The sequence below is a fragment of the Arachis stenosperma genome, chromosome 2 (assembly GCF_014773155.1).
Source record: "Arachis stenosperma cultivar V10309 chromosome 2, arast.V10309.gnm1.PFL2, whole genome shotgun sequence".
Taxonomy (NCBI): domain Eukaryota; kingdom Viridiplantae; phylum Streptophyta; class Magnoliopsida; order Fabales; family Fabaceae; genus Arachis; species Arachis stenosperma.
Window position 1 is genome coordinate 32,816,158 of NC_080378.1, and position 14,096 is coordinate 32,830,253.

The 14,096-nt window shown below is 41.7% G+C and overlaps 2 protein-coding genes across 2 annotated transcripts; both read left to right on the forward strand.

Annotated features, from left to right (window-relative positions):
* Window positions 1-708: 708 nt before the first annotated feature.
* LOC130962779 (uncharacterized) lies at window positions 709-1,737 on the forward strand. The gene is made up of 3 exons (XM_057888946.1): window positions 709-986; window positions 1,152-1,407; window positions 1,702-1,737. Exons 1-3 carry the CDS (start codon window positions 709-711, stop codon window positions 1,735-1,737), a joined length of 570 nt encoding a protein of 189 aa, XP_057744929.1.
* A 5,942-nt stretch (window positions 1,738-7,679) lies between these two features.
* On the forward strand, window positions 7,680-8,710 carry LOC130962780 (uncharacterized). The gene is made up of 3 exons (XM_057888947.1): window positions 7,680-7,957; window positions 8,123-8,378; window positions 8,675-8,710. Exons 1-3 carry the CDS (start codon window positions 7,680-7,682, stop codon window positions 8,708-8,710), a joined length of 570 nt encoding a protein of 189 aa, XP_057744930.1.
* The last annotated feature ends 5,386 nt before the right edge of the window (window positions 8,711-14,096 follow it).

Here is a 14,096-nt window from a genome sequence, read left to right on the forward strand (position 1 = left end):
TCGCTTTCGGCTTCACAGTTTAACTTTTCGTTGTCGAAACGTGAGTGATACGTCTTCGCGATTTTATTTCTACTCTTTTCAGGCTTCTCGATTAATACTCCTTTCGAAATTAACTATATTTATATATTAAAAATCCACCTGAGAGTCGTACCACCGTAATATCATTGACTTATGACTCGAGCATAAGGATTTGAATATTAGGGTGTTACATTATGGTATCAGAGCAGTTCGTCCTCGTGAGCCTGAGGGATGGAACTGCTTATGCTTCAATGCATACTCTGAGCCTGTGCCTGTGCTAGTTAGGGTATCTAACTGATACATCTAGCATGAAGTCCATGAGTGTACCTTTGGTACTTTGAAGCACTATACTTCCGATATTGAGACTGATCAACTTGATATCGATTGTTTGGTGTGTATAAGAACCAGATGGCGCATCGTGGGCCCAGTCAGGGACGTGAGAGAGATCGTACTAGCACGCAGGAACCGGAAGTCAACCCGAATAACCCGGTAAACATCATGGCGGCGTTGGAGAATATGGCTGCTGCTATGCAAGCCACTGCGGAGGCTCTTGGGCAACAGATAAACAATAATGGCAATGGTGGAAGGGAAGCTCAGGGCCCGATGACACTGGCAACTTTCTTAAAGGTTAATCCACCTAAGTTCAAGGGAACCACCAATCCGACTGAAGCTGATACTTGGTTTCAGGCTATGGAGCGAGCGTTGCAAGCGCAGTTGGTACCCGAGGAGCAGTGTGTTGAATTTGCTACCTACCTGCTTACAGGGGAGGCATCGCATTGGTGGCAAGGGGCTCGACGTCTCTTACAACAGGGGAATTATCCTATCACTTGGGATGCCTTCCAGGTGGAATTCTATAAGAAGTACTTCCCAAATTCCGCCAGGACATCCAAGGAATTGGGGTTACTACGGTTGAAGCAAGGTGTTATGTCCGTATCTGAGTATACAGACAAATTTGAGGAGTTATTCAGGTTTTCTCACATGTGTCAGGGAACTCCGGGAGACTTCGAGGAATGGAAATGCATTAAGTACGAGGGAGGACTTCGAAGTGAAATCCTAAGCTCCGTTGGACCGATGGAGATTAGGGTCTTCTCTGAACTTGTGAACAAGAGCCATATTGCTGAAGAATGTGTGAGGAAGGCTGTTGAGGCAAAGAATGACCGTCGGGAGTCCCACCGCAGGGAGCACAATCAAGAATACCCAACAAGGGGTCAAGAGTTTAAGAGAAGAGGATACCCACAACGTTTTCCTCAAAGGCGAAATGACCTTGCGACGAGTGAGGAGTCCCAAAGGGATGGTAAGGGAAAACGAGCAGCGGCTGCTTCTAATGTTCTGAGCTGTCAGAGATGTGGAAGTCATCACCCAAATAGGCCATGCCTATTGGGGTTAGGCGTATGTTACAAGTGCGGGTTACCAGGGCATGTATCAAGAAATTGCCAACAAGGAGAGAGTCAGGATGCGGGCCGATTGCGGCAGTAAGATTGAGGTAATTGCAATAATCAGGCTTAAATGGCAGTGTGTGATTTTATAACCGCCTGTACAGTAAAACTGGGAATGTCGAGCTTAATGTTAGACTGAGAAGCAAACCGGATGGTCCGAGTAAGGGATTGCCTTAATACAAATGGATAAATGCCCGTGATGTAAATGACTTTCTGTTGAGAATGATGTGTTGTGTTTGTTATGTAGTTGGTTGATTTCTGGATTTTTGGTGAAACGGATTGAACCCATGACTTTTAGTTCCTTTGATTTAAACAGATAAAGAATGGTCCTAAATGATGGATTTAGAAACGTTGAGTTGAAATACCAGTCATGCTAAGTTATGGTTGGGTACTTGAGGAAATAAGTGATGGAGCTAATACTTGACGAGAAATCAAAGTGGCATAGCGGAAGCTTGCTAAAAGCGTTAGCATAGTATGGTAATAATAAGGAAAAGTGGGATATGATTAAAAATGCTTTATGCTTTGAGTACTTAAAAGTTTAGTGAGCTTATACGGATACTGATTCTCGATAATTGGAATTAATTACGGCTGTGAGCCTTAACGGTTCTGGAACGGGTGATGAAATTATCATTGATGCATAGTCGGATTTAGATGATGATTGAGTGCAAGTTGTAGTGTTCGAAAGATGAGTGCTATGATGTTTGGTCATGGTGACTTTGGATTTAGATCAAGATTTGTAATGATCGGTTTCAGAGGAATCGTTTGGAAACCTTTAAATTGCAATGCTGATGCGGTACTGAGATTGGTTTGAGGGAATCCGTGACGAGTGGTAAACTCCAATTTTTGGGGAGGTGCTGTTAAAAATTTTCCCAAGAATTTGAAAGAGTATTTGGTTATATTTTGAAAATGATTTTTGATCTGAGTAACTTCAACAAAAGAGATGTGTCTTGAAAGCTTTTATAGATTATTAGAGGAAAGCGGATTCTTAAGAATTTGTCAGCTTGTTAGTACAAACTCATTGGATTCTAAAAACGAAGAAAGCTTTGATTGATTATAGCGATGTGTGATGATGGCTATGATTAACGATGATGACAATATTATTGATGACATGATTTGAGATTTAATAGGGTGTGAGTTCATGAGACGATAAGAGTAAGGAACGAGGTGTTGGTCGGTGTTGAACGAATGACCGAGACCCTCGAAGATAGAGAAATCAGAGCGCGGCAACGGAAGCGCGTAGAGTAAAAAGACCTTGGAACTGTTATGCGTTGGATATAAAGGCATACTATGCTCGCGTACTCGTAGGGATGGATGGAATTTTCGAGGGCGAAAATTTCTGTTAGGGGGGTAGAATGTAATACCCGGTCTAACCAAAATTAATTAAATAATGAGTTAAGTAGGAGCGAATATGGTTGGAAGATTTGGCAATTGGAATTTGATGATTTCAATATGATATTTGGATTCAGTGAATTTTTCCGAGTCGGAAGACATAGTTTTCTGCGTAAAAGTGCGCAGTGGAATTTTGACCGGCAGTACCAGCTGAGACCTGTCTGGTACTGCAGCTGAGAAAGTTGATTATGAGTAAATAAGATTAAGAAATGAGGAATTATAATTAGGGGAGGTAGAAATATTTGAAGTGCGATTTAAAGCGCTAATCTTAAAGGTTTGGGGCCAAAATTAGGCCAACGGACAAAAATAAGTGAACTGGGCCTAAGTGGGCCCAAGACCCAACATATATAAACATTAGTTATGAGCATTTCAGCTCATTTTTACCCTAAAAGAGGAGTGTGGGGCGCTGATTTGAGAAGAGAGAAGAGAAGAGAGGAAACCTAACTCTCTTTGATCTTCAAACCACCATAACTTGAGCTACGGAGCTCCGATTGACGAGCCGTTTGCGGCCACGCGTCGCTCTTCTCATCCTCTACAATTCTATCTAAGTTTTGTGGTGAGTATTCCATTCATCTCTGCCCAGTTTTCGAATTTCCCCACTGTTACACGTTTTTGGGAAGTTAGTGTTGAAATCTTGTGATTTTGGGTGTTTAGGGATACTCCAACATGGATTCTAAGTGGGTTCTATCCCTAATTCATATGGGCTGAGGTAAAAAGTGCTCAAACCCTTGTGATTTATCATCTTTATAAGCCCTAGGTTGATGTATGTATGTGATATTGGTTATGTTAGTGTATTTGGTGATTTTGATGCACAATTGGGAGGTTAGTATTGCTTGTGGACCTTTGGTGAGGCTTGGAGCTAAGGGTGGTTGAGACTTCCATAGAAGAGGCTCAATTGATTTGGCTACAAGAGGTACGGTTTAAGTTTCATTTAAGTACCGTGTGTGTGATGAGAATTCCTAGGCTAGATGCCCCTAGGATTAAGTTTGGATTGTGTAAATGGTTGATGCTAATATGCATAGTTGGTATGTAATGTGAATTGATGATTGGGTTGAGAATTGTGTGGCCTTGTATGCTTGGTGTATTGAAAATTTGAAGTATTGGATAATGAGTATTAATTTGTGGTTTATGCATTTAAATTGTGAAATTGGGCCGAGGCCGTAAATTTTGGGCCGGGGCCGGAAAGAGGTAAGGGAGGTAAGTTGATGTGTGCATTGTATGATGACACAAGTGATTGGATGAATTTCATATAATGAATATGCGAATGATTGGGTTGATTATTGAATAATGAGGTTTGAGGAGTTGAAGGGTGAAATTATGTAGATGAAGTATGTTTGGTTTTGGGTTGAGAAATATTATGTGGTCATATATGTGATTATGATTATTGATGTCTTGATGGTATGGTGATGTATGAGAGGTATATATGTTGTGATATATGCTTGAGGGATGATTAAGGTTGATTTGTGGGTGAAACCACGTGATAGTGATTATGATATTGATTATGTATAATGATGGTTGATTGGAAATAGTATTGTTGGAAATTGAGATGAGGAAGGATGTATGACATGTTATTATGTTTGTAATTTAGCCATTTGCTTGAAATGGGTAAAGATGGTTATATGATGGTTTTGCGATTCGTGGTAAAGTGTTAATGTATGAGTTGAGGAGGCTTGATGTTGATTTTGGGTATATTTTGATTGGTTTCAAAAAGGGTTGAAATTGGCATGTTTTGGTTGATTTTGAAAAGAGTTGAAAATGGCTTGTTTTGAAAATGGCATATTGTAGTTTTGTATGAAAATATGGTGTTTGGGCATACTTTGATGGGACATAACTTGGACTACGGATCTCTGTTTTGTACCAAATCTGTTTAGAAATGAAATTGGATCCGGGATGTCCATGCCGTTCGAAGAACGGGTGAAAAACGATTTAAAATGAGGAAGTTATGTCCGTTGGAAGATTGGGTTTAAATCTGTGAATTCTGCAGTTTTTAACTTAGAAAATTTTTAGCAGAATGACCCCTTGCGCGTGGGCGCACTTGGCGCGTACGCGCCGTTCTTCCGAAAAGTGTCATCCACGCGTGCACGTGATGTGCGCGGGCGCGCCGATTGTGCTGCACCCAATGCCCAGCCATTTTCCAGAGAGTTATGCCAGGACTGTGCCAGTGTTGTGCCTGGGGCACGAGAACACCCGCGCGTACGCGTGGTTGACGCGTGCGCGTCGATTGGCAAGTTTGTAATCCACGCGTTAACGTGCATGACGCTTGCGCGTCGATGAGTTTTTAAGGCCATTCGCGCGTGCGCGTGGAGTGCGCGTACGCGTGGCCCTGCTTTCATGCCAAAGTTGATTTTTGAGTTCTAAGAGCCAAATCTCATACTTTTAAGCCTCCGATCTCACCCCTTATGTATTAAATCATTATGATATGCCTATCAATGAGAAAAGAGTTAGGGGATGTGGTAACTTGCGAGTGAAGCAAGGGGAAAAGTTATGATCAATGATGATCAACGATGAGTATATGAGATATGGAGGATGACGGTGGGAGTACCGTGTATGCCATGAGCCGAAGGGCTATATTTATTGATAAATGGCTGGTTCTTGATTGGACCATGAGCCGGATGGCTGAGTTATTGCCGGGTCACGGCAAAGCCATTATTGATTATGGCTGAGAATAATTGCATATATGATTAATGAATGAATGTATTTGTGATACCTGGGTAGTAGTAAGGGTGGTGGTTCGTCCCACTTGCTCCAGGTTAATGTTTGAGATTTGATAACAATGAGGATTGATAATATGAATTGAGATTGAATGAATATATGTTTGAGATACCTGGGCAGTAGCAAGGGTTGTGGCTCGTCCCACTTGCTCCGGGTTAATGTTTAAGATACCTGGGCAGTAGCAAGGGTTGTGGCTCGTCCCACTTGCTCTGGGTAATGGTGAAAAATGTTGAATGTAAGCATGCTTGTGTTTTCTCTCTGGTTGTAAGGGTGACAGGGCACCGATACCCTCTAATGGCGACAGGGCGCAGATACCCTCTAATGGCGACAGGGCGCAGATACCCTCTAATGGTGATAGGGCACATATTCCCTCTAATGATATTAATACGCAACAGAGAGACTGTGCCCGGGTTAGCTACCGGACACGTCGGGTTGGCTTGATAACCGACAGATGATATCATCAGCCATAGGGCAGGCATTCATCATTTGCATATGTTTGAATTGTTTGGGTTTGCCTATTTGTTTTGGATTTCTATATCATATATGCTATGTTACCTGATTACATGCTACTTGTTCTACTTGTACCTTATTTGTGTATTACTTGTCTGTATTGCTTGTGTTTGTACAACTGAGAGATCCCTCATGATGGTGTTGGTGGATGATGGGGGCTGTTCTTGATGAGATGAATTGATAATGCGATTGCATAATGATGATGATTTTCGAATGAGATCATTTGAGCTCCCTGGGTAGACGCAGTGATGTGATTTCACTAGCTCCAGGCGAGGGTATGATGTATTGATATAGAGTTGCTGAGGCAGAACAACTGATGATGGTTTTGCTTATGATTCTGAGTCTGATTCGTGAAAGAATCAGCGAATTGGGAAACATGTGTAACATGAACTAGATTTAGTATCCCCTTACGACAGATGCCTATTTATGGATTAGTGAGAATCTAGGCTGGATACTTGGTGAAAAGGAGTTTAGGACGCTTAGTGAGTTTTTATTGCAGTGCATTGTATTTATTTGGCACTTTTACCGTACTGGGAACCCATGGGCCCGGGGTTCTCATTCCGTATATATCTCTTGTTTTTCAGATACAGGTCCAAGTGCTCAGAAGTGAGCTGTGGTACGTCTGAGAGACGGCGAAGATCTTTATTTTCTCTACTTTGTGTTTTGCTTAGAATCTCTCCATCTTTGTTTTGAAAAGATTATATTATGTATTGAACTCTTTTGGAACTTGCCTATAGAGGCTCTTATGTTTCCTTTGGGAGAGATTAGGATATACTGTTGTCAGTTACTTTCACTCTGTACCCTAGCCGGCCTAAACTTCGCGGGTCGCGACTAGTGGCTATTACTTATGTTATATATATCTATCTGTTATCTATCTCTTAATCTCCTTTATGCCTTGTCCGTATATCGCTTTCGGCTTCACAGTTTAACTTTTCGTTGTCGAAACGTGAGTGATACGTCTTCGCGATTTTATTTCTACTCTTTTCAGGCTTCTCGATTAATACTCCTTTCGAAATTAACTATATTTATATATTAAAAATCCACCTGAGAGTCGTACCACCGTAATATCATTGACTTATGACTCGAGCATAAGGATTTGAATATTAGGGTGTTACATTATGGTATCAGAGCAGTTCGTCCTCGTGAGCCTGAGGGATGGAACTGCTTATGCTTCAATGCATACTCTGAGCCTGTGCCTGTGCTAGTTAGGGTATCTAACTGATACATCTAGCATGAAGTCCATGAGTGTACCTTTGGTACTTTGAAGCACTATACTTCCGATATTGAGACTGATCAACTTGATATCGATTGTTTGGTGTGTATAAGAACCAGATGGCGCATCGTGGGCCCAGTCAGGGACGTGAGAGAGATCGTACTAGCACGCAGGAACCGGAAGTCAACCCGAATAACCCGGTAAACATCATGGCGGCGTTGGAGAATATGGCTGCTGCTATGCAAGCCACTGCGGAGGCTCTTGGGCAACAGATAAACAATAATGGCAATGGTGGAAGGGAAGCTCAGGGCCCGATGACACTGGCAACTTTCTTAAAGGTTAATCCACCTAAGTTCAAGGGAACCACCAATCCGACTGAAGCTGATACTTGGTTTCAGGCTATGGAGCGAGCGTTGCAAGCGCAGTTGGTACCCGAGGAGCAGTGTGTTGAATTTGCTACCTACCTGCTTACAGGGGAGGCATCGCATTGGTGGCAAGGGGCTCGACGTCTCTTACAACAGGGGAATTATCCTATCACTTGGGATGCCTTCCAGGTGGAATTCTATAAGAAGTACTTCCCAAATTCCGCCAGGACATCCAAGGAATTGGGGTTACTACGGTTGAAGCAAGGTGTTATGTCCGTATCTGAGTATACAGACAAATTTGAGGAGTTATTCAGGTTTTCTCGCATGTGTCAGGGAACTCCGGGAGACTTCGAGGAATGGAAATGCATTAAGTACGAGGGAGGACTTCGAAGTGAAATCCTAAGCTCCGTTGGACCGATGGAGATTAGGGTCTTCTCTGAACTTGTGAACAAGAGCCGTATTGCTGAAGAATGTGTGAGGAAGGCTGTTGAGGCAAAGAATGACCGTCGGGAGTCCCACCGCAGGGAGCACAATCAAGAATACCCAACAAGGGGTCAAGAGTTTAAGAGAAGAGGATACCCACAACGTTTTCCTCAAAGGCGAAATGACCTTGCGACGAGTGAGGAGTCCCAAAGGGATGGTAAGGGAAAACGAGCAGCGGCTGCTTCTAATGTTCTGAGCTGTCAGAGATGTGGAAGTCATCACCCAAATAGGCCATGCCTATTGGGGTTAGGCGTATGTTACAAGTGCGGGTTACCAGGGCATGTATCAAGAAATTGCCAACAAGGAGAGAGTCAGGATGCGGGCCGATTGCGGCAGTAAGATTGAGGTAATTGCAATAATCAGGCTTAAATGGCAGTGTGTGATTTTATAATACCGCCTGTACAGTAAAACTGGGAATGTCGAGCTTAATGTTAGACTGAGAAGCAAACCGGATGGTCCGAGTAAGGGATTGCCTTAATACAAATGGATAAATGCCCGTGATGTAAATGACTTTCTGTTGAGAATGATGTGTTGTGTTTGTTATGTAGTTGGTTGATTTCTGGATTTTTGGTGAAACGGATTGAACCCATGACTTTTAGTTCCTTTGATTTAAACAGATAAAGAATGGTCCTAAATGATGGATTTAGAAACGTTGAGTTGAAATACCAGTCATGCTAAGTTATGGTTGGGTACTTGAGGAAATAAGTGATGGAGCTAATACTTGACGAGAAATCAAAGTGGCATAGCGGAAGCTTGCTAAAAGCGTTAGCATAGTATGGTAATAATAAGGAAAAGTGGGATATGATTAAAAATGCTTTATGCTTTGAGTACTTAAAAGTTTAGTGAGCTTATACGGATACTGATTCTCGATAATTGGAATTAATTACGGCTGTGAGCCTTAACGGTTCTGGAACGGGTGATGAAATTATCATTGATGCATAGTCGGATTTAGATGATGATTGAGTGCAAGTTGTAGTGTTCGAAAGATGAGTGCTATGATGTTTGGTCATGGTGACTTTGGATTTAGATCAAGATTTGTAATGATCGGTTTCAGAGGAATCGTTTGGAAACCTTTAAATTGCAATGCTGATGCGGTACTGAGATTGGTTTGAGGGAATCCGTGACGAGTGGTAAACTCCAATTTTTGGGGAGGTGCTGTTAAAAATTTTCCCAAGAATTTGAAAGAGTATTTGGTTATATTTTTGAAAATGATTTTTGATCTGAGTAACTTCAACAAAAGAGATGTGTCTTGAAAGCTTTTATAGATTATTAGAGGAAAGCGGATTCTTAAGAATTTGTCAGCTTGTTAGTACAAACTCATTGGATTCTAAAAACGAAGAAAGCTTTGATTGATTATAGCGATGTGTGATGATGGCTATGATTAACGATGATGACAATATTATTGATGACATGATTTGAGATTTAATAGGGTGTGAGTTCATGAGACGATAAGAGTAAGGAACGAGGCTGTTGGTCGGTGTTGAACGAATGACCGAGACCCTCGAAGATAGAGAAATCAGAGCGCGGCAACGGAAGCGCGTAGAGTAAAAAGACCTTGGAACTGTTATGCGTTGGATATAAAGGCATACTATGCTCGCGTACTCGTAGGGATGGATGGAATTTTCGAGGGCGAAAATTTCTGTTAGGGGGGTAGAATGTAATACCCGGTCTAACCAAAATTAATTAAATAATGAGTTAAGTAGGAGCGAATATGGTTGGAAGATTTGGCAATTGGAATTTGATGATTTCAATATGATATTTGGATTCAGTGAATTTTTCCGAGTCGGAAGACATAGTTTTCTGCGTAAAAGTGCGCAGTGGAATTTTGACCGGCAGTACCAGCTGAGACCTGTCTGGTACTGCAGCTGAGAAAGTTGATTATGAGTAAATAAGATTAAGAAATGAGGAATTATAATTAGGGGAGGTAGAAATATTTGAAGTGCGATTTAAAGCGCTAATCTTAAAGGTTTGGGGCCAAAATTAGGCCAACGGACAAAAATAAGTGAACTGGGCCTAAGTGGGCCCAAGACCCAACATATATAAACATTAGTTATGAGCATTTCAGCTCATTTTTACCCTAAAAGAGGAGTGTGGGGCGCTGATTTGAGAAGAGAGAAGAGAAGAGAGGAAACCTAACTCTCTTTGATCTTCAAACCACCATAACTTGAGCTACGGAGCTCCGATTGACGAGCCGTTTGCGGCCACGCGTCGCTCTTCTCATCTCTACAATTCTATCTAAGTTTTGTGGTGAGTATTCCATTCATCTCTGCCCAGTTTTCGAATTTCCCCACTGTTACACGTTTTTGGGAAGTTAGTGTTGAAATCTTGTGATTTTGGGTGTTTAGGGATACTCCAACATGGATTCTAAGTGGGTTCTATCCCTAATTCATATGGGCTGAGGTAAAAAGTGCTCAAACCCTTGTGATTTATCATCTTTATAAGCCCTAGGTTGATGTATGTATGTGATATTGGTTATGTTAGTGTATTTGGTGATTTTGATGCACAATTGGGAGGTTAGTATTGCTTGTGGACCTTTGGTGAGGCTTGGAGCTAAGGGTGGTTGAGACTTCCATAGAAGAGGCTCAATTGATTTGGCTACAAGAGGTACGGTTTAAGTTTCATTTAAGTACCGTGTGTGTGATGAGAATTCCTAGGCTAGATGCCCCTAGGATTAAGTTTGGATTGTGTAAATGGTTGATGCTAATATGCATAGTTGGTATGTAATGTGAATTGATGATTGGGTTGAGAATTGTGTGGCCTTGTATGCTTGGTGTATTGAAAATTTGAAGTATTGGATAATGAGTATTAATTTGTGGTTTATGCATTTAAATTGTGAAATTGGGCCGGAGGCCGTAAATTTTGGGCCGGGGCCGGAAAGAGGTAAGGGAGGTAAGTTGATGTGTGCATTGTATGATGACACAAGTGATTGGATGAATTTCATATAATGAATATGCGAATGATTGGGTTGATTATTGAATAATGAGGTTTGAGGAGTTGAAGGGTGAAATTATGTAGATGAAGTATGTTTGGTTTTGGGTTGAGAAATATTATGTGGTCATATATGTGATTATGATTATTGATGTCTTGATGGTATGGTGATGTATGAGAGGTATATATGTTGTGATATATGCTTGAGGATGATTAAGGTTGATTTGTGGGTGAAACCACGTGATAGTGATTATGATATTGATTATGTATAATGATGGTTGATTGGAAATAGTATTGTTGGAAATTGAGATGAGGAAGGATGTATGACATGTTATTATGTTTGTAATTTAGCCATTTGCTTGAAATGGGTAAAGATGGTTATATGATGGTTTTGCGATTCGTGGTAAAGTGTTAATGTATGAGTTGAGGAGGCTTGATGTTGATTTTGGGTATATTTTGATTGGTTTCAAAAAGGGTTGAAATTGGCATGTTTTGGTTGATTTTGAAAAGAGTTGAAAATGGCTTGTTTTGAAAATGGCATATTGTAGTTTTGTATGAAAATATGGTGTTTGGGCATACTTTGATGGGACATAACTTGGACTACGATCTCTGTTTTGTACCAAATCTGTTTAGAAATGAAATTGGATCCGGGATGTCCATGCCGTTCGAAGAACGGGTGAAAAACGATTTAAAATGAGGAAGTTATGTCCGTTGGAAGATTGGGGTTTAAATCTGTGAATTCTGCAGTTTTTAACTTAGAAAATTTTTAGCAGAATGACCCCTTGCGCGTGGGCGCACTTGGCGCGTACGCGCCGTTCTTCCGAAAAGTGTCATCCACGCGTGCACGTGATGTGCGCGGGCGCGCCGATTGTGCTGCACCCAATGCCCAGCCATTTTCCAGAGAGTTATGCCAGGACTGTGCCAGTGTTGTGCCTGGGGCACGAGAACACCCGCGCGTACGCGTGGTTGACGCGTGCGCGTCGATTGGCAAGTTTGTAATCCACGCGTTAACGTGCATGACGCTTGCGCGTCGATGAGTTTTTAAGGCCATTCGCGCGTGCGCGTACGCGTGGCCCTGCTTTTATGCCAAAGTTGATTTTTGAGTTCTAAGAGCCAAATCTCATACTTTTAAGCCTCCGATCTCACCCCTTATGTATTAAATCATTATGATATGCCTATCAATGAGAAAAGAGTTAGGGGATGTGGTAACTTGCGAGTGAAGCAAGGGGAAAAGTTATGATCAATGATGATCAACGATGAGTATATGAGATATGGAGGATGACGGTGGGAGTACCGTGTATGCCATGAGCCGAAGGGCTATATTTATTGATAAATGGCTGGTTCTTGATTGGACCTGAGCCGGATGGCTGAGTTATTGCCGGTCACGGCAAAGCCATTATTGATTATGGCTGAGATAATTGCATATATGATTAATGAATGAATGTATTTGTGATACCTGGGTAGTAGTAAGGGTGGTGGTTCGTCCCACTTGCTCCAGGTTAATGTTTGAGATTTGATAACAATGAGGATTGATAATATGAATTGAGATTGAATATATGTGAGATACCTGGGCAGTAGCAAGGGTTGTGGCTCGTCCCACTTGCTCCGGGTTAATGTTTAAGATACCTGGGCAGTAGCAAGGGTTGTGGCTCGTCCCACTTGCTCCGGGTAATGGTGAAAAATGTTGAATGTAAGCATGCTTGTGTTTTCTCTCTGGTTGTAAGGGTGACAGGGCACCGATACCCTCTAATGGCGACAGGGCGCAGATACCCTCTAATGGCGACAGGGCGCAGATACCCTCTAATGGTGATAGGGCACATATTCCCTATAATGATATTAATACGCAACAGAGAGACTGTGCCCGGGTTAGCTACCGGACACGTCGGGTTGGCTTGATAACCGACAGATGATATCATCAGCCATAGGGCAGGCATTCATCATTTGCATATGTTTGAATTGTTTGGGTTTGCCTATTTGTTTTGGATTTCTATATCATATATGCTATGTTACCTGATTACATGCTACTTGTTCTACTTGTACCTTATTTGTGTATTACTTGTCTGTATTGCTTGTGTTTGTACAACTGAGAGATCCCTCATGATGGTGTTGGTGGATGATGGGGGCTGTTCTTGATGAGATGAATTGATAATGCGATTGCATAATGATGATGATTTTCGAATGAGATCATTTGAGCTCCCTGGGTAGACGCAGTGATGTGATTTCACTAGCTCCAGGCGAGGGTATGATGTATTGATATAGAGTTGCTGAGGCAGAACAACTGATGATGGTTTTGCTTATGATTCTGAGTCTGATTCGTGAAAGAATCAGCGAATTGGGAAACATGTGTAACATGAACTAGATTTAGTATCCCCTTACGACAGATGCCTATTTATGGATTAGTGAGAATCTAGGCTGGATACTTGGTGAAAAGGAGTTTAGGACGCTTAGTGAGTTTTTATTGCAGTGCATTGTATTATTTGGCACTTTTACCGTACTGGGAACCCATGGGCCCGGGGTTCTCATTCCGTATATCTCTTGTTTTTCAGATACAGGTCCAAGTGCTCAGAAGTGAGCTGTGGTACGTCTGAGAGACGGCGAAGATCTTTATTTTCTCTACTTTGTGTTTTGCTTAGAATCTCTCCATCTTTGTTTTGAAAAGATTATATTATGTATTGAACTCTTTTGGAACTTGCCTATAGAGGCTCTTATGTTTCCTTTGGGAGAGATTAGGATATACTGTTGTCAGTTACTTTCACTCTGTACCCTAGCCGGCCTAAACTTCGCGGGTCGCGACTAGTGGCTATTACTTATGTTATATTATCTATCTGTTATCTATCTCTAATCTCCTTTATGCCTTGTCCGTATATCGCTTTCGGCTTCACAGTTTAACTTTTCGTTGTCGAAACGTGAGTGATACGTCTTCGCGATTTTATTTCTACTCTTTTCAGGCTTCTCGATTAATACTCCTTTCGAAATTAACTATATTTATATATTAAAAATCCACCTGAGAGTCGTACCACCGTAATATCATTGACTTATGAC